The 20,482-nt window shown below is 44.4% G+C and overlaps 1 protein-coding gene across 4 annotated transcripts in view; it reads left to right on the top strand.

Moving 5' to 3' along the window:
• The first annotated feature begins 330 nt into the window (after positions 1-330).
• The window catches only part of LOC106578950 (cGMP-dependent protein kinase 1), a 236,517-nt gene continuing 216,365 nt past the window's right edge, over positions 331-20,482 (top strand). The window contains exon 1 of one of the 4 annotated variants that reach the window (XM_045702415.2): positions 331-990. In XM_045702415.2, the coding sequence (XP_045558371.1) occupies positions 725-990 (266 nt within the window). In that variant the 5' untranslated portion in view covers positions 331-724. Of the gene's footprint in view, positions 991-8,410; positions 8,931-20,482 lie in introns of those variants that run through there. The other 3 variants (XM_045702414.2, XM_045702412.2, XM_045702413.2) reach the window with 3 other exon arrangements.

The following is a 20,482-nucleotide window of genomic DNA, read 5'->3' as shown; positions in this document are numbered from 1 at the left end:
AATAGAAGTGCATTTTAAAGAGAGTGAAACGATTGAATCATTTCAGCAAATAGAGTTTGAACAATAATGTACACTGATCCAATGGATCTCTCTCTCTCTCTCTCTGTCTCTCTCTCTCCCTCTGTCTCTCTCTCTCTCTCTGTCTCTCTCTCTCTCTCCCTGTCTCTCTCTCTCTCCCTCTGTCTCTCTCTCTCTCTCTCTCTGTCTCTCTCTCTCATTGTGGGCTACTTACATTAGCTCAAGGGTTTCATTGATGAGCAGTCAGTCAGACAGTGAGGGGTAGCTATAGTATACCCTCAGACAATTTCGCATGTAAGTGCTGGATCAAGTTACATACAACTACGTCATCCACTGGCTCATATGGTCATTTATGCTATTTCAGGAATATAGTTTAGGGTTGAGAGTGATAATTAGAATGATTTTGGAAATGCTGTCCTATGTTTAGTTGCTGTTGTTCAACGTTGAACGGCAGTCTCTGCACATGTGCTTGAAAGCAGGAGACCTAATTGGTTTCTCAATGAGATATAACCATTAGTCAGTCCAACACGCGTGGGACTGAGGAAAAGCAGCACTCAGCATTCCCTGTCGCCGTTACTCAACTGTCCTCCCTACAGTGAGCTGATCCTTTCGGACGATTTGATCTCCATATTTCTACCTCCGATTTTTGGCGTTTTAGTAGCGGATCTTTTGTTCCCGCCCGGAGAAAGTTTGTTCAGGTTCCAACATGAGTGATTTAGAAGAAGACTTCAAAAATATTATTTTGATAAAAGATGAGAGAATTAAGGACATGGAGATGCGTCTCGCCGAAAAGGAAGAAGAGATCCACGAATTAAAACGAAAACTGCACAAATGCCAATCCGTTCTGCCCAGCGCGCAGATAATTGGACCTAGAACCAGGCGCGCCCAAGGCATCTCGGCGGAACCTCAAGCTTACCGAACCTTCCAGGAGTTAAACAGTGAAGCATTTCGGAAACATTCCAAGTCTGACAGGTACCACATAGTTTATTATTGCTACTTCACCATAATTGCCTACAGGAAACACACTGGTTGAATTTCAATGAAATTAAGTTAAACCAACGTGGAATAGACGTTGAATTGACATCTGTGTCCAGTGGGTAATGTCTTTCCTGTTCCTTTTCTTTCCTTTTCCCGAACACATTTTGTCCATTACACGTAGCCTTACAAATAATGCATTTAACTCTTTTTATATTGTGCATATATCCTGGATGTGAGGAGAGGTCAATAAACCAGACAACACAAAATGAAGGATGTGCTCATAAATCGATTAGTAATTTCATCTGGGAGGGATGCGGAAACTTTTAGACAGAAGGACAGCAGTCTGGGGATTTTAATTGATTGGCTCCATCTTCAAACTCTTAGGGGGCATTTTTATGCAAACGTCCAATGTATCGACCTAAAGAATTTATGCGTCTTTAAACAAATACAGTATGGCTTCTCCATTAAAATCAGAATCTGTGCGTTGCTTTTTAGATTTCACTTTTCACGTCCCTCAAATGCTTCAGAGCATTTTCAACAGGGTGCTTCTAATAACTCGTTACTGTGGCCCCATTCAGGGCTGTTCAGCTAAAAGCTGTGGTAATTTTATGCTGACAGTCACCATGGTGATGTAACCTGGAGAGAAGTGAGGGGACAATGTTATGTCTGTTGTGATGAGTAACTTATTCATTAGACATATTCACCAAACTGTTGTGCAACGACGAGTGGCCCCTATGATTGGTTTACTCATAGAAAGTGCTCTAGAAATAAATTGGAACTGTTTAGACACATTGTCCTGTTGTTTAGTTGCTATGACATAATGTCCTCTCAGCTTGTGTTGTTTGGGCACCATTGATTACCTAATCCTGACGTACTGCTAATGAGCACCCAAGGCATCACCTAAAGTTGTAAACAAGCTTTGTTGAACTGAAGTCACTTTTGATCACTGTGCACCGACCCTCACACGCAGGCCTGCATTGAGTGCACTGACTGAGAGTGGTCCCATTCCACTGATATTTATAATCCACTGACTCTTGTGAAAGTGTATTTTTATCGCTGATTGACATTATGAGAGCACTGTTGGGTACTTATACACTTCACTACAGTATTGAGTGCCCTGACTCAGAGTATACTTATTATGAGTGTGCATCGGTGCTGATAAGACTCTGGCTGCTGAGGGGAGAACGGCTCATAATAATGTCTGGAATGGAGTAAATGGACTGGTCTCAAAAACATGGTTTTCATATGTTTGATACCATTCCATTCCACTCCATCCCAGCCATTATTATGAGCCGTCCTCCCCTAAACAACCTCCACTGGACTCTACAGATAGTAAAATTGTATGTGTGCTTACTGTTGGCTAAGAAAGTGCCATGTTTTGGTCTCCTGGAGATACTGATACTGATGCACAAATTCCACTTGAGTGGGAGATGTCACTGCCTTGTCACAGAGGAGCTTGATTCACAGTTTTAATAAGGTGGCTCTTAGGCATCGTTCTCTGAATCATTGATGGATGCACTGGTCTTTTAGTCAGTCAGCACCTTGTGTTCTCCCTCCCTGTCTCTCTTGTCTCTCCCCCTCTCTGTCTCTTTCTCTGTCGTGCTGTGTCTCTGTCTCTCTCCCCTTCTCTGTCTCCCCCCCTCTGTCTCCCCCCCGCTGTCTCTCCCCCTCTCTTTCTCTCTGTCTCTCTGCCTTTCTGTCTCTCTGTTTCTCCCTCTCTCTGTCTCTCCCCCTCGCTGTCGCTGTCTCTCTGTCTTTCCATCTCTCTGTCGCTCTGTCTCTCCCCCTCGCTGTCTCTGTCTCTCTGTCTCTAACCCTGGTTGTCTCTATGTCTCTCTGTCTCTCCCCCTCGCTGTCTCTGTCTCTCTGTCTCTAACCCTGGTTGTCTCTATGTCTCTCTGTCTCTCCCCCTCGCTGTCTCTGTCTCTCTGTCTCTAACCCTGGTTGTCTCTATGTCTCTCTGTCTCTCCCCCTCGCTGTCTCTGTCTCTCTGTCTCTAACCCTGGTTGTCTCTATGTCTCTCTGTCTCTCCCCCTCGCTGTCTCTGTCTCTCTGTCTCTAACCCTGGTTGTCTCTATGTCTCTCTGTCTCTCCCCCTCGCAGTCTCTGTCTCTCTGTCTCTAACCCTGGTTGTCTCTATGTCTCTCTGTCTCTCCCCCTCGCTGTCTCTGTCTCTAACCCTGGTTGTCTCTATGTCTCTCTGTCTCTCCCCCTCGCTGTCTCTGTCTCTCTGTCTCTAACCCTGGTTGTCTCTATGTCTCTCTGTCTCTCCCCCTCGCTGTCTCTGTCTCTCTGTCTCTAACCCTGGTTGTCTCTATGTCTCTCTGTCTCTCCCCCTTGCAGTCTCTCGGTCTCTCTCTCTGCTTTTTGGTTCAAGGTTTTAAAAGATGTGACGACGTTCAAACATGTCCACACAAGCAGTACCAGATAGCCATCTAGGTCCAAAAGGCTCCCTAACAGCATCTACACCCAAGCCATAAGACTGCTGAATAGTTCATCAAATGTCTACCCAGACTATTTGCATTGAGCCCCTCATTTCTTTTTACGCTGCTGCTACTCACTGTTTCTTATCTATGCATAGTCACTTTACCCCTACCTACATGTACATATTATCTCAATGACCTCAACTAACCTGTACCCCCACACATTGACTCAGTACCGGTACCCCCTGTATATAGCCTCATTATTGTTATTTTATTATGTTATTCTTTTTTTACTTTAGTTTATTCAATAAATATTTTCTTAACTGTTATTATTCTTGAAACTGCATTGTTGGTTAATAAGGGCGTGTAAGTAAGCATTTCACAGTAAGGTCTACTACACCCATGGTATTTGGCGCACGTGACAAATAAAATGTGATGATTTGATTTGAGGATCTGAGTCTGACTCATGCTATTCCCTTTAATTACACAGTAACTAAATCAAGTCAAAATGCTTTTGGTCACAGTCTCATTGAAAGTGTTAACACTAAACACTTTGAAACTCTCAAAGATCTCAGTGTGCACTGTGAGCCATGTGCCACTATTATAAACACAACCCCAAGGCTGTTTCTCCACAGACATAACAGAAAGTGACCACTGTCCCAGATATTCTCCTCTAGATATGCAGCTAATAACAATTGCCACAAGATGGGAGCAGAATGCTTCTTCATGGTTAGGATCTGTTTGGGAAGCTGAGGTGGCTGTGTGACCGGATTCTCTGGAGGATTATTCCTGATCGTAAAAAAATCGGTACTTTCTACGCATGTGCTACTTTACGCTGAAAGGTTTGTTGTACAAACGTATTTGTCTGGTGTAACTATACCATCGACATGTTGTAGCCTACAAACTTCTCTTGTAACTATAATAAACCACATGATCGACATTTTGCACAAACATCTTTGTCTGTTGCAACTATAATGACATTGCAGTATTACAGTAAACACAAGCAGGACAGACAGGCAGTCTTAAGTAGTGATTTAATGCTATTACATGCCGCTGTCTAGGCATGTCTTGGAAGATGATATCATTGCAAGCATAATCAGGAGGCAGACAGGCAGTCAAATTACTAGTGCTCTATTTTCAACTTTTCAGCCTACAATATGGCACCATGTACAGTACATCTATAAAGATATGTATCTACGTATAAAGATGATTTCAACACAAATAGCATAAGGGTAGACAGGCAGTCCAAGCAGTAGTGTTTGTTTTTACAGTTTTTCAGGCAGTATCTAGTTACCAGTTACCAGTGGCCTGCCTTGTAATACCAGTGGCCTGCCTGGGGTTACCAGTGGCCTGCCTGGGGTTGCCAGCTACCAGTGGCCTGCCTGAGGTTACCAGTGACCTGCCTGGGGTTACCAGTGGTTTTCCTTGGGTTACCAGTGGCCTGCCTTGTGTTACCAGTGGCCTGTCTGGAGTTACCAGTGGCCTGCCTGTGGGTTACCAGTGGCCTGCCTGGGGTTACCAGTGGCCTGTCTGGGGTTACCAGTGGCCTGTCTGGAGTTACCAGTGGCCTGTCTGGAGTTACCAGTGGCCTGTCTGGAGTTACCAGTGGCCTGCCTGGGGTTACCAGTGGCCTGCCTGGGGTTACCAGTGGCCTGCCTGGAGTTACCAGTGGCCTGTCTGGAGTTACCAGTGGCCTGCCTGGGGTTACCAGTGGCCTGCCTGGGGTTACCAGTGGCCTGCCTGGGGTTACCAGTGGCCTGCCTGGGGTTACCAGTGGCCTGCCTGGGGTTACCAGTGGCCTGCCTGGGGTTACCAGTGGCCTGCCTGGGGTTACCAGTGGCCTGCCTGGAGTTACCAGTGGCCTGCCTGGGGTTACCAGTGGCCTGTCTGGAGTTACCAGTGGCCTGCCTGGGGTTACCAGTGGCCTGTCTGGAGTTACCAGTGGCCTGCCTGGGGTTACCAGTGGCCTGTCTGGAGTTACCAGTGGCCTGCCTGGGGTTACCAATGGCCTGTCTGGGGCTACCAGTGGCCTGCCTGGGGTTACCAGTGGCCTGTCTGGGGTTACCAGTGGCCTGTCTGGAGTTACCAGTGGCCTGCCTGGGGTTACCAGTGGCCTGTCTGGGGTTACCAGTGGCCTGTCTGGGGTTACCAGTGGCCTGTCTGGAGTTACCAGTGGCCTGCCTGGGGTTACCAGTGGCCTGTCTGGAGTTACCAGTGGCCTGCCTGGGGTTACCAATGGCCTGTCTGGGGTTACCAATGGCCTGTCTGGGGCTACCAGTGGCCTGCCTGGGGTTACCAGTGGCCTGTCTGGGGTTACCAGTGGCCTGTCTGGGGTTACTAGTGGCCTGTCTGGAGTTACCAGTGGCCTGTCTGGGGTTACTAGTGGCCTGTCTGGAGTTACCAGTGGCCTGCCTGGGGTTACCAGTGGCCTGTCTGGGGTTACTAGTGGCCTGTCTGGAGTTACCAGTGGCCTGCCTGGGGTTACCAGTGGCCTGCCTGGGGTTACCAGTGGCCTGCCTGGGGTTACTAGTGGCCTGTCTGGAGTTACCAGTGGCCTGCCTGGGGTTACCAGTGGCCTGCCTGGGGTTACTAGTGGCCTGTCTGGAGTTACCAGTGGCCTGCCTGGGGTTACCAGTGGCCTGCCTGGGGTTACCAGTGGCCTGCCTGGGGTTACTAGTGGCCTGCCTGGAGTTACCAGTGGCCTGCCTGGAGTTACCAGTGGCCTGCCTGGGGTTACCAGTGGCCTGTCTGGGGTTACCAGTGGCCTGTCTGGGGTTACCAGTGCGCTGGTATCTAGAACAGAGGCACTACACTCTCCATCCCTCCTCCTCACCCAGGCTCTCTCAGACACTTTAATGTGCACTGAGGATGATGTCTTAAATCCTCTCATAAGACACACGCAGGCACGCACGCACGCACACACACGCACACACAAACACTTACGCACACACACACACACACCACACACATAGGTACACACACTCATTTAATTATCTAAATTGGACAGCTGTGTCTGTCACAGATTATGTAAAATGAGCCGAGGCTCAAACTGCAATCCTCGGAATGCTCTGAAATATGTATCCACACAGACGTTAGAAGTTAGACAATTGTTTATATTGCCTTGTTTCAAGGCTGGATACAAGTGTCAACTGGAGTGCTACCTGCCTGGCTTTGCAATGTACATGGGTTTATTATTTAATGGGATTATGGGCAATGTATATGACATGAGGTGGCCATAGGAGGGAGCTATAGACCCTTATCAGGCCTGGTGTCCTCATTCAGCATCACTTCTACTATATTAAGTCTGTGGATCAGGTAGGGTTAAGCAATAAGGCCAGAGGTGTGTGTGGTATATGGCCAATTGGCCAATATACCACTGCTAAGGGCTGTTCTTATGCATGACGCAAAGCAGTAAAACTAAATGTTTTGTCATACCCGTGGTATACGGTCTGATATACCACGGCTGTCAGCCAATCAGCATTCAGGGCTCGAACCACCCAGTTTATGATACCAATTATAAACTGGGTGGGTTGAGGCCTGAATGCTGATTGGCTGAAGGCCATGGTATATCAGACCGTACACCACGGGTATGACAAAACATTTATTTTTACTGCTCTAATTACATTGGTAACCAGTTTATAATAGCAATAAGGCACCTCGTGGGGTTTGTGGTATATGGCCAATATACCACGGCTAAGGGCTGTATCCAGGCACTCCGCGTTGTGTGATGCATAAGAACAGCCCTTAGCCGTGGTATATTGGCCATATACCACACCCCTTGGGATAATAGCATTATTCCTTAATCAACAGTTAACCCAGTGTTATGGGGTCAAAAAAACTTGTGGCTTCAAAGGGGTGAATGCCATCATCATTGTGATCCTTCCTGATTATAAATTACAAGTGGTTAGCATCATACAGTTAAATTGACATTATAGTGCATATGTCTCTGCAATTTCTGCACATTAGTATCACATTACTATTGAAACCATGCAATAATCTGTGCAAAGTGATTGCCTATAAAATAGGATACAGTACGACTGAAGTATGGTGCATATATAATATATAATCTCTGACCAGGTAGGGTGCATATATAATATATAATCTCTGACCAGGTAGGGTGCATATATAAGATATCATCTCTGACCAGGTAGGGTGCATATATAATATATCATCTCTGACCAGGTAGGGTGCATATATAATATATCATCTCTGACCAGGTAGGGTGCATATATAATATATCATCTCTGACCAGGTAGGGTGCATATATAATATATCATCTCTGACCAGGTAGGGTGCATATATAATATATCATCTCTGACCAGGTATGGTACATATATAATATATCATCTCTGACCAGGTAGGGTGCATATATAATATATCATCTCTGACCAGGTAGGGTGCATATATAATATATCATCTCTGACCAGGTAGGGTGCATATATAATATATCATCTCTGACCAGGTAGGGTGCATATATAATATATCATCTCTGACCAGGTAGGGTGCATATATAATATATCATCTCTGACCAGGTAGGGTGCATATATAATATATCATCTCTGACCAGGTAGGGTGCATGTATAATATATCATCTCTGACCAGGTAGGGTGCATATATAATATATAATCTCTGACCAGGTAGGGTACATATATAATATATCATCTCTGACCAGGTAGGGTGCATATATAATATATCATCTCTGACCAGGTAGGGTGCATATATAATATATCATCTCTGACCAGGTAGGGTACATATATAATATATCATCTCTGACCAGGTAGGGTGCATATATAATATATCATCTCTGACCAGGTAGGGTGCATCTACATGAATATTATAGAGTATAGGTGTGTGTATTACCTGATACCTGATTGGTTGATCATAGTAATTGAGGAAAGCAACCAATTTGCTACACTCGTGGGGGGATCAATGATTGTGCTTCGGCATCCTGTGAGCGCTGACGCTCACTCTGGATACTGACGTATGTGAGCAATACAATGAAGGGTATTGTTCGTCACATTTGACCAACCTTTCATTTGAAAGGCTACTCACCTGAGTTTCAAATCAAGCGCATGAGTCGTTCTCCCCGAAAGTATTCCATTTGTGTAGTGGCAGTGAACGAGGAGGTTGCCTTCCAAATCCGAGCATCATTCCAGTCACTCGCAAAGTTTGCTGCGCTCTGGTGATCCTGATTTCTCTGACAACTATGGGGACCTTACGCGATCTCCAATACGCATTACAGGAGAAGATTGAGGAGTTGCGACAACGAGACGCGCTTATTGACGAACTGGAGCTGGAATTAGATCAAAAGGACGAATTGATTCAAAAGCTTCAGAATGAACTGGATAAATACCGATCTGTAATCAAACCGGCGACGCAACAAGTCCACAAGGCAAGCGCACTACAGGAGCAGCACAGGACCAAGAGACAGGCGATATCAGGAGAGCCCACCGCCTTTGACATTCATGAACTCAGTCATGTCACTCTTCCATTCTACCCCAAGAGCCCACAGTAGGTTTCATATGTCCGTCTTTGTTCATTGTGTCTTACCTGTGTGCTGACTGCTATTCATCTATTGTATATCACATGTCCCTATTAGAGTACGAGTGGTACCAAAAGTGAATCCCATCACAGCAACACTGAGGCTAATTGAATGGCAAAATGTTGGCTTTAGTTGTGGCTGTGTTTGCATTTGCAATGAAGTACGTTTTGTGTCTGTGTGTGTGTGTGTTATGGAAACATGATATCATGCAGCAACCATCTTTGCATAATGCATGCTAGTTGTGTAGTGACAGTATGGTGTGTGCATACACCTGGCTGAATATACATTATAAAACTGGCCTTAACACAAGTCTCAACAGAAACATTTGTTTTAAAACACACACACCCACACACACAACTTACCTCACTGCAATTGCAAACACTGTAAAATATACAGACACTATGCTATGCAGAGTCAGGAACCCCCCGGACAACGTGTTGGTATCATTATACTCCTAATAGTGAAATAAAAAAAATTCACATTCATTTATTAAATATACAAATATTTTTTACAGTACCAGTCAAATTTTTTAGAACACCTACTCATTACAGGGTTTTTCTTTACTTTTACTATTTTCTACATTGTAGAATAATAGTGAAGACATCAAAACTATGAAATAACATCCATGGAATCATGTAGTAACCAAAAAAGTGTTAAACAAATCAAAATATTTTTGAGATTTGAGATTCTTCAAAGTAGCCACCCTTTGTCTTGATGACATCTTTGCACATGCTTGGCATTCTCTCAACCAGCTTCATGAGGTAGTCACCTGGAATGCATTTCAATTAACAGGTGTGCCTTGTTAAGTTATTCTGTGGAATTTCTTTCCTTCTTAATGCGTTTGAGCCAATCAGTTGTGTTGTGACATGGTAGGGTTGGTATACAGAACATAGCCCTATTTGGTAAAAGACCAAGTCCATATTATGACAAGAACAGCTCAAATCAGCAAAGAGAAACGACAGTCCATCATTACTTTAAGACATGAAGGTCAGTGAATCTGGAAAATTGTGCAGTTGCAAAAACCATCAAGCTCTATGATGAAACTGGCTCTCATGAGGACTGCCACAGGAATGGAAGACCCAGAGTTACCTCTGCTGCAGAGGATAAGTTCATTAGAGTTACCAGCCTAAGAAATTGCAGCCCAAATAAATGCTTCACAGAGTTCAAGTAACAGACACATCTCAACATCAATTGTTCAGAGGAGACTGCGTAAATCAGGCCTTCATAGTCTAATTGCTGCAAAGAAAACACTACTAAAGGACACCAATAATAATAAGAGACTTGCTTGGGCCAAGAAACACGAGCAATGAACATTAGACCGGTGGAAATTTGTCCTTTGGTCTGATGAGTCTAAATTTGAGATGTTTGGTTCCAACCGTGTCTTTGTGAGACGCGGTGTGGGTGAACGGATGATAATCGCATGTGTATTTCCCACTATAAAGCATGGAGGAGGAGGTGTTATGGTGGTTTGCTGGTGACGCTGTCTGTGATTTATTTGGAATTCAAGGCACACTTAACCAGCATGGCTACCACAGATTTCTGCAGCGATACACATCCCATCAGGTTTGGGCTTAGTGGGACTATAATTTGTTTTTCAACAGGACAATGAAGCAATACACATGCAGGCGGTGTAAGGGCAATTTTACCAAGAAGGAGAGTGATTGAGTGCTGCATCAGATGACCTGGCCTCCACAACCTCCTGACCTCAACCTTATTGAGATGGTTTGGGATGAGTCGGACTGCAGAGTGAAGGAAAAGCAGCCAACAAGTGCTCAGCATATGTGAGAACTCCTTCAAGACTGCTGCAAAAGCATTCCAGGTGAAGCTTGTTGAGAAAATGCCAAGCATGTGCAAAGCTGTCATCAAGGCAAATTGTGGCAATTTGAAGAATCTCAAATATATTTTGATTTGTTTAACACTTTTTTTATTACTACATGATTCCGTATCTGTCATTTCATAGTTTTGATGTCTTCACTATTATTCTACAATGTAAAAAATAGTAAAAATAAAGAAAAACCCTTGAATGATTAGATGTTTTAAAACTTTTGACCGGTAGTGCAACTCAAAGTACTTTTTGATTCTCCTTATTGTTAGACATATTGTTTGGAACAATGTAATCTTCAAATAAGTACAATTTCCAGAGTGGGCTCTCTGCTCATTTTCAAGAAATTATACATTTTGTACATAGAAATTGACATTATAGGTAATTAACCAATCCCAACCTTCCTGTAGGATTGCACATTCAGCAAATCACCAGCAGAGAGAGTCCCCTTTGAATCCATTTTCCAATTCACTGTGTTGATGCTGCTCATAAAATGCATCATAATATTAAAAGTAGCAGAGCAAACGACGAAAACATTCCAGTAAGGTGCACAGACTATACTAGAAACCATCCACAAAACACAAGAGAAAACAAACCCAACTAAATATGGCCTCCAATTAGAGACAACGACAACCAGCTGCCTCTAATTGAATGTATTGCCAAAAACCCAACATAGAAAACTAGATAAACACAGAAATAGATAACATAGAACATAAACCAAAAACACCGAAACACACAAAAACAAACACCCCCTGACCAAACTACAATAACAAATAACCCCTTTTACTGGTCAGGACGTGACTGTACCCCCCCAAAGGTGCAGACCCCGAATGCACCTCAAACACAAAAACCCCACAAAAATAACCCCAAACTTAAAGGGAGGGAAGGGAGGGTGGCTACCATCAACGACGGTCCCTGTGCTACACCTCACCTTCCGAATCCTCCTACTACGGAGGTGGCTCTGGGCATAGCTCCCGTTCAGAAAACTCTGGACTGCGCGGCATCGCTGGAGACTCCGGGCTGAAGGGCGTCGCTGAAGGCTCAGGGCTGGGGAGTGTCGCTGGAGGCTCAGGGCTGAGAAGCGTCGCTGGAGGCTCAGGGCTGATAAGCGTCGCTGGAGGCTCAGGGCTGAGGAGCGTCGCTGTAGGCTCAGGGCTGAGGAGCGTCGCTGTAGGCTCAGGGCTGAGGAGCGTCGCTGTAGGCTCAGGGCTGAGGAGCGTCGCTGGAGGCTCAGGGCTGAGGAGCGTCGCTGGAGGATCAGGGCTGTAGGCCGTCTCTGCAGGCCCCGGACTGTAGGCCGTCTCTGCAGGGCCCGGACTGTAGGCCGTCTCTGCAGGCTCCGGACTGTAGGCCGTCTCTGCAGGCTCCGGACTGTAGGCCGTCTCTGCAGGCTCCGGACTGTAGTTCGTCTCTGCAGGCTCCGCACTGTAGGACGTCTCTGCCGGTTCCGGACTGTAGGCCGTCTCTGCCGGTTCCGGACTGTAGGACGTCGCCAGAAGCACTGGACGGGGAACTGTCGCCGGAAGCTCTGGACGGGGAACTGTCGCCGGAAGCTCTGGACGGGGAACTGTCACCGGAAGCTCTGGACTGGGAATGCGCACTGAAGGCCTGATGCGTGGGACTGGCTTAGGAGGCGCCAGACTAGTAACACGCACCTCAAGGCTAGTGCGGGGAGCAGGAACAGGACATACTGGACTGGGCTGGCGCACTGGAGGCCAGATGCATGGGGCTGGCTTTGGAGGCGCCAGACTAGTAACACGCACCTCGGGGCTAGTGCGGGAAACAAGAAACAGGACGTACTGGGCTGGGCAGACGCACTGGAGGCCTGATGCGTGGGGCTGGCTTTGGAGGCGCTAGACTAGTAACACGCACCACAGGGCTAGTGCGAGGAGCAGGAACAGGACGTACCGGACTGGGCAGACACACTGGAGGCCTGATGTGTGGGGCTGGCTTTGGAGGCGCCAGACTAGTAACACGGACCTCAAGGCTAGTGCGGAGAGCAGGAACAGGACGTACTGGACTGGGCTGACGCACTGGAGGAAGAGTACGAGGAGCAGGAGCAGGAGACACTGGGCCATGAACCCTCACCGGCGGTCTGATGCTTGCAACTTGCATCACTGGTCCTGGCTCGATGCTGGCTCTAGCATGACACCTGTGAGGAGCTTTCACCAAGCGCACCGGGCTGTAGCTGCGCACTGGCGATACCGTGCGTATCTCTGCATAACATGGTGCTTGCTTGATCCGTCGCTCCCCATAGTAAGCACAGGTGCTCCTTCGTGCCCTTTCTGCCAATACCTCTCTCCGGAATCTCGCGTCAAGCTCCTCGCTTGATTCCTTGACTGGCTCCTTTTTGCTCCACGGCTTTCTCCTGTACGCCCGGGAAGTTAGGTCAGGGTTCCCCGCTGACTTAGACCAACTCCCCGTATGCCCCCCCCAAAAAAATGTTTTGGGGGCTGCCTCCTCACCTCCTGAAATGGAGGATATAATGCATCATACCTCCGTCGTTCCCTCTTAGCTTCCTCCAGCTCCTCCTTTTGGCGCTGGTACTCCCCAGCCTGGCTCCATGGGCCCTTGCCATCGAGGATCTCCCATGTCCATGACTCCAAATAGCTCTCCTGCTGCTCCTTCCTCCGCTGCTTGGTCCTTCTTTGGTGGGTGGTTCTGTCATAGGCGTCGTAAGGAGTGGACCAAAATGCAGCGGGTAAAGTGCTCATCTTCTTATTTTATTAAAGAAAACACTTAATCAAAATAAACAAACGACGAAAACAGTCCAGTAAGGTGCACAGACTATACTAGAAGCAACCACCCACAAAACACAAGAGAAAACAAACCCAACTAAATATGGCCTCCAATTAGAGACAACAACAACCAGCTGCCTCTAATTGGAGGTCATTGCCAAAAACCCAACATAGAAATAGAAAACTAGATAAACACATAGAAATAGATAACATAGAACATAAACCAAAAACACCGAAACACACAAAACAAACACCCCCTGCCACGCCCTGACCAAACTACAATAACAAATAACCCATTTTACTGGTCAGGACGTGACAGACAGCAAGATGTTGTCTGTAACATACGGTTCGCAGACATTGGTTCTTACAAGAGGCATGTATAGGCCTAAAAGGGGCCTAAAGTGGCCACTTTCATCATGATTTTCAAAAACAATATTTATATTTGTATTGATTATGGATCCTCATGCAGCAGCTACTCTTCTTAAGGTCCAGCAATTAGTGATCCCTTAACGCGCCAATCCCGTTAACGGGATAGATTTGACAACATCCGGTGAAATTGCAGAGCGCCAAATTCAAACTACAGAAATATCAATATTCAACATTCACGAAAATATAACTGTAATATATCAAAATAAAGCTTAACTTCTTGTTAATCCAGCTGCTGTGTCAGATTTCAAAAAGGCTTTACGGCGAAAGCACACCATGCGATTATCTGAGGACAGCGCCCTGCATACAAACACATGAAAATCATTTTTCAACCAGGCAGGTGCGACACAAAAGTCAGAAATAACGATATAATAAATGCCTTACCTTTGAAGATCTTATTCTTTTTGCAATCACAAATGTCTCAGTGACACAACGAATGGTCGTTTTGTTCAATAAATTCCTTCTTTATATCCCCAAAATGTCCATTTATTTGGCGCGTTTGATTCAGAAATACACCGGTTCCAACTCGCCCAACATGACTACAAAGTATCTAATAAGTTACCGGTAAACTTGGTCCAAACATTTCAAACAACGTTCCTAATCCAACCTCAGGTATCCTAAAATGTAAATAATCGATAAAATTTAAGATGGGATAATCTGTTTCCAATACCGAAGAAAAATAACACGGAGCACGCTTCTGTTCACGCGCAACAAAAGACTAGGGACCTTCAGAGTGACACGTACAAAGAACAGCACTACTTCTTAATTTCTCAAAAGAAAAACATCTACCAATTTCTAAAGACTGTTGATATCTAGTGGAAGCCATAGGAACTGCAACCAGGTTCCTAATAAATAGGGTTTCCCATAGAAACCCACTGGAAAAATCCTATGACCTCAATTTTTTTCCCCTGGATGGTTTGTCCTCGGGGTTTCGCCTGCCAAATCAGTTCTGTTATACTCATAGACATTATTTTAACAGTTTTAGAAACTTAAGCGTGTTTCTATCCAAATCTACCAATTATATGCATATCCTAGCTTCTGGGCCTGAGTAACAGGCAGTTTACTTTGGGCACACTTTTCATCCGGACGTCAAAATACTGCCCCCTAGCCTTAAGAAGTTTTAAGGCAGTTATACAATTTTAAAAACATAAAAATACAATCACAACACATTTCACAACACATTAAGTGTGTTTCCTCAGGCCACTACTCTTCTACCACATATTTACAATACAAAACCCATGTGTACGTGTGTATAGTGCGTATGTTATCGTGTGTTTGTATGCATGTGTCTATGTTTGTGTCTCTTCACAGTCCCCGCTGTTCTATAAGGTGTATTTTTATCTGTTTTTTTAAATCAAATTTTACTGCTTGCATGAGTTACTTGATGTGGAATAGAGTTTCATGTAGTTATGGCTCTACGTCGTACTATGCACCTCCCATAGTCTGTTCTGGACTTGGGGACAGTGAAGAGACCTCTGGTGGCATGTCTTTTGGGGTATGCATGGGTGTCTGAGCTGTGTGCCAGTTGTTCAGACAGACAGCTCGGTGCATTCAACATGTCAATAGCTCTCAAATACAAGTAGTGATGAAGTCAATCTCTCCTCCACTTTGAGACAAGAGAGTTTGACATGCATATTATTAATGTTAGCTCTCTGTGTACATCCAAGGGCCAGCCGTGCTGCCCTGTTCTGAGCCAATTGCAATTTTCCCAAGTCCATTTTTGTTGCACCTGACCACACGACTGAACAGTAGTCCAGGTGCGACAAAACTAGGGCCTGTAGGGCCTGCCTTGTTGATAGTGTTGTTAAGAAGGCAGAGTAACACTTTATTATGGACAGACTTCTCCCCATCTTAGCTATGGTTGTAACAATATGTTTTGACCATGACAGTTTACAATCCAGGATTGTGATACAAATGTAAAAAGCATATCAAACGTGATAAATGCCAGAACAATCTGACACACAACAATATTTTTTGCCCATTCTGGCATGGACTCACCCCACAGCAGATATAATATAATAATTGTTATGAACTACTGCCCAAACAAATACCACATATTTATTTTTATTTACAATGACATCCTAGCCTGGCCAAACCCGGACGACGCTGTGCCAATTGTGCGCCGCCCTATGGGACTTGTGATACAGCCTGGAATCAAACCAGGGTCTGTAGTGATGCCTCTAGTACTGAGAAGCAGTGCCTTAGACCGCTGCGCCACTCGGGAGCCCCTACATATGTGCACTGATGTGATGTTATTTCCTTTACAATTCATGCACGCCTTTGAAAGTCTATTTCTGAAACTGTGTAGGTTGTAAACAATCCCAACCTTTCTCAGGCTTCTTAGATTTGAAGGTATGGGCATTGAGGGAAAGAGTTTGATTCTTGCACCCTCAGTCCAAGGGTCCTATAAAGTCTGTAGGAATTCTGTCTATCCATCCGGCTGTGCTCTAAAGCAGCATACTTTCTCCTTTTAAGGGAACCACTCTGTGTTTATCTCTGGGCTTTGACAGGGACGCGCTTTCTGAAGCAAAGGAAATGAAATGCTAAACGAAGACACAAAAACAGAACGGGGGCCAAGCTGGAGTCTAGTCAACTGTCAGTTAACATATGACTGTGACACACGATACCATAGTTCTGCAATGTCAATCCATCCAAGTCAATCTCAGTCATGTTATTCAATAGACTACAACCAAAGCTTCTCACCAGTCTCCACCTGACCATGTGTAGTATCAGTATTGCCCTGAAAAGCCTGCCAGGACACCCAATTAATGCTGAATATCAAAGGATCTGATTCATTTGGAGCAGCCTGATGAGCAGTGGCATTTCTGTCCATTGTCCTCAAACCCTCTTCAAAGGGAGTGGTTGGCAGGCCACCAAGGGGGTCGGTCTTCTGACACTAGCCACCAGCTGGAGTTCAGTGCCTCCAAAATAACCAATGGCTCCGCTCTCCCCTTTTGTGCTTTTTCTCCGAATATTTTTGAGTCAGATGAGTCATTAGCTAGGTTTCCCTCCAATTCTCAGATTTTCATGAGAATATTCTAAAATGTTTTATGTGCTTCCATCAAATTGACTTTTTTTCAGATAAAAGGCTGTGCGTAATGACGCAGTGCACATATTTATTGGAAAGGAGCATCAATCTCATCACCTTGCACTTTCACCACCCTGTGAAGTTTATCATAATTAATTTAATCTGGAGCCTAATAAACTGCATGCTTTCCCGACAAGTCATAGTGGGAGGACCACAAAACATGTCATTGAGTGATTCCAAGTTTACTTCGATATGATGATTATTATATCAATATTTCTGAATAAAAGCATTTCCACTGACATTTCCTGCATAATAGATTTTACTGACACAGAAAGATCCCACCTTGTCTAGCGTATCTTGTTTTGTCTACATTTGGAAAGTTTACCAACAGATATTCTGTCTACATCAGGCCTGTCATGACATTTTTTATCCGACATGTACTTTACTTGCAGAAAAAGGTTGGATGGAAACCTGGTTAGTGTAGCTGAAAGGAGTATACTGCAGGGATTTGTTGGGTATATTTGTTTTCTTAAAGTAACTGCCCAGTAAAAATCTCACCTTTTTAAAAGTTAATATTCTATTAACTCATACCCAAGTAATGTTGTTGACTCATCCTATATTAAACTCGCATTTGTGCATAATTGGAGAAAAAAACACTTGAAGAATAAAACCTATCTCAAACTTGTATCTCAAAGAGACCATTTAAAAAATGCTTGCTATTTCCTCATAGAGGATGATGTCATCTTTATTGTCATTCTCTCAGTCAGTTTTATGATGTAGTCACCTAGAATGCATTTCAATTAACAGGTGTGCCTTGTTAAAAGTTAATTTGTGGATTTTATTTCCTTCTTAATGCATTTGAGATGTGTTGTGACAAGGTAGGTGTGGTTTACAGTAGATAGCTCTATTTGGTAAAAGACCAAGTCCATATTATGGAAAGAACAGTTCAAATAAGCAAAGAGAAATAACAGTTCATCATTACTTTAAGACAAGGTCAGTCAATCCAGAACATTTTAAGAACTTTTAAAGTTTCTTGAAGTGCAGTTGCAAAAACCATCAAGCGCTATGATGAAACTGGCTCTCATGAGGACCGCCACAGGAATGGAAAACCCAGAGTTACCTCTGCTGCAAAGGATAAGTTCATTAGAGTTACCAGCCTCAGAAATCGGCAATTAACTGCATCTCAGATTTCAGCCCAAATAAATGCTTCACAGAGTTCAAGTAACAGACACATCTCAACGTCAACTGTTCAGAGGAGACTGCGTGAATCAGGCCTTCATGGTAAATTGCTGCAAAGAAACCACTACTAAAGGACACCAATAAGAATAAGAGACTTGCTTGGGCCAAGAAACACAAACAATGGACAATAGACCAGTGGAAATCTGTCCTTTGGTCTGATGAGTACAAATTTGAGATTTTTGGTTCCAACCACCGTGTCTTTGTAAGACACAGAGTAGGTGAACGGATGATCTCCGCATGTGTGGTTCCCACCGTGAAGCATGGAGGAGGAGGAGTGATGGTGTGGGGGTGGTTTGCTGCTTATTTAGAATTCAAGGCACACTTAACCAGCATGGCTACCACAGCATTCTGCAGCGATACGCTGGTGTGGGCTTAGTGGGACTATCATTTGTTTTCAACAGGACAATGACCCAACACACCTCCAGGCTGTGTAAGGGCTATTTGACCAAGAAGGAGCGTGATGGAGTGCTGCATCAGATGACCTGGCCTCAACAATCACCCGACCTCAACCCAATTGAGATGGTTTGGGATGAGTTGGACCGCAGAGTGAAGGAAAAGCAGCCAATTGGTGCTCAGCATATGTGCGAACTACTTCAAGACTGTTGGAAAAGCATTCCAGGTGAAGCTGGTTGAGAGAATGCCAAGAGTGTGCAAAGCTGTCAAGGCAAATGGTGGCTACTTTGAAGAATATCAAATCTAAAATATATTTCGATTTGTTTAACACTTTTGTGGTTGCTACATGATTCCATATCTGTTTTTTTTTTTTATAGTTTTGATGTCTTCACTATTATTCTACAATGTAGAAAATAGTACAAATAAAGAAAAACCCTTGAATGAGAAGGTTTGTCCAAACTTCTGACTAGTACTGTATATGGCATATTTTGGGCCCTTTTATTCCCAACACCAACTCAAACATTTCAAGCCATCATTGGGCATTATGTAGCAATTATTTATTGAAATACTGCCATGTCAAACCAGTCCTATTTGGCCCCATGGAGCTGGTTGGTGGCCATTTTGGAAAACTGCTTCCCTAGAGTGCAATAGGGAAAATCTGTAATGGCACTATAGCTTTATTTAGTTTTGTGGCGTCATCATAAAGGGATTTTGCTGAAATGGGTTACCTTTGTCCCTGCTGGACATAATGCATTCCTATGGGATTTCTCGTAGTGCCCTGCACTGGGCAGGTGCAGGGCACTATGATCATCGATCACTTTATGATCATCGATCATAAAGGACAAAACAAATTCCATATGGTTTTGGTTGTTTATTGAATGAGTACCCCAAACCAATCCAAACATGTTTAGCTATTTTGGGGCTATGTAGACCCAACACAGGGGAAGCCATTACCCAAAACGTCAATACAGGTAAATGCATTTTCACCATTGACCTATAGGGGGCGCTACATGTCGACCCGGGGCTTTGCTCAAGTCGCACTATATCAGGTTTTGTTCAGCATGAAAAACTATGCAAGTGTGCCAATTTTCACACTTCTATATCAAATAGAGAAGTTTTAGAGCGTATCTACTGGACTATGTTGGGGTACGCCCACGCAATTTCAACACAGAAAACAGCTACTTAATAAAAAAAAGTATTAGGAAGGTATCCTTAATGTTTTGTACACTCAGTTTAGGTTATATTTGATAGAAATCTGGAAACACTGGACAGTTATTTAAAAAAACATTTTGCTTTACTCACTGTTGATTTTGTTCATGAAAGTTGTAATAGAGACTTAGCCTTGATAAGTTGAGGATGTTCTTTCACTGAGACTGTTTGGAGAGACTCTGTGACCTTTCCAACATTGATCTGGCATGTCTTTCGGACATGTTCCTTCCAGAAATATCCCTTCTGCTGCTGCTGTAACCACAGTGACACTTGATAAGCGTTTATAAATGCGTTGAAGTGTAAATGTTGAGGGCATCTAAGGTCCAAGGTTCTTTCACAATGTCTCTACAATGTAATTGTAAAGGAAGCATTTCATTAATGGAAGCAATCTCAATGATAAAAGTCTGTTCTCTCTGTTATAATACTCTACATCACCAAAGGTATGTGGACACCCCTTCAAATTATTGCTTTCGGCTATTTCAGCCGTTGCTGACAGGTGTATAAAATTGAGCACACAGCCATGTAATCACCATAGACAAACATTGGCAGTAGAATGGCCTTACTGAAGAGCTTGGTGACTTTCAATGTGGCACCGTAATAGGATGTCATCTTTCCAACAAGTCAGTTCGTCAAATTTCTGCCCCACTTGAGCTGCCCCGGTCAACT

This window comes from Salmo salar, chromosome 19 (assembly GCF_965601325.2).
Source record: "Salmo salar chromosome 19, fSalSal1, whole genome shotgun sequence".
NCBI lineage: Eukaryota > Metazoa > Chordata > Actinopteri > Salmoniformes > Salmonidae > Salmo > Salmo salar.
The sequence above is the reverse complement of the archived record's forward strand: the minus strand, read 5'-3'. Positions and strand labels throughout refer to the sequence as shown.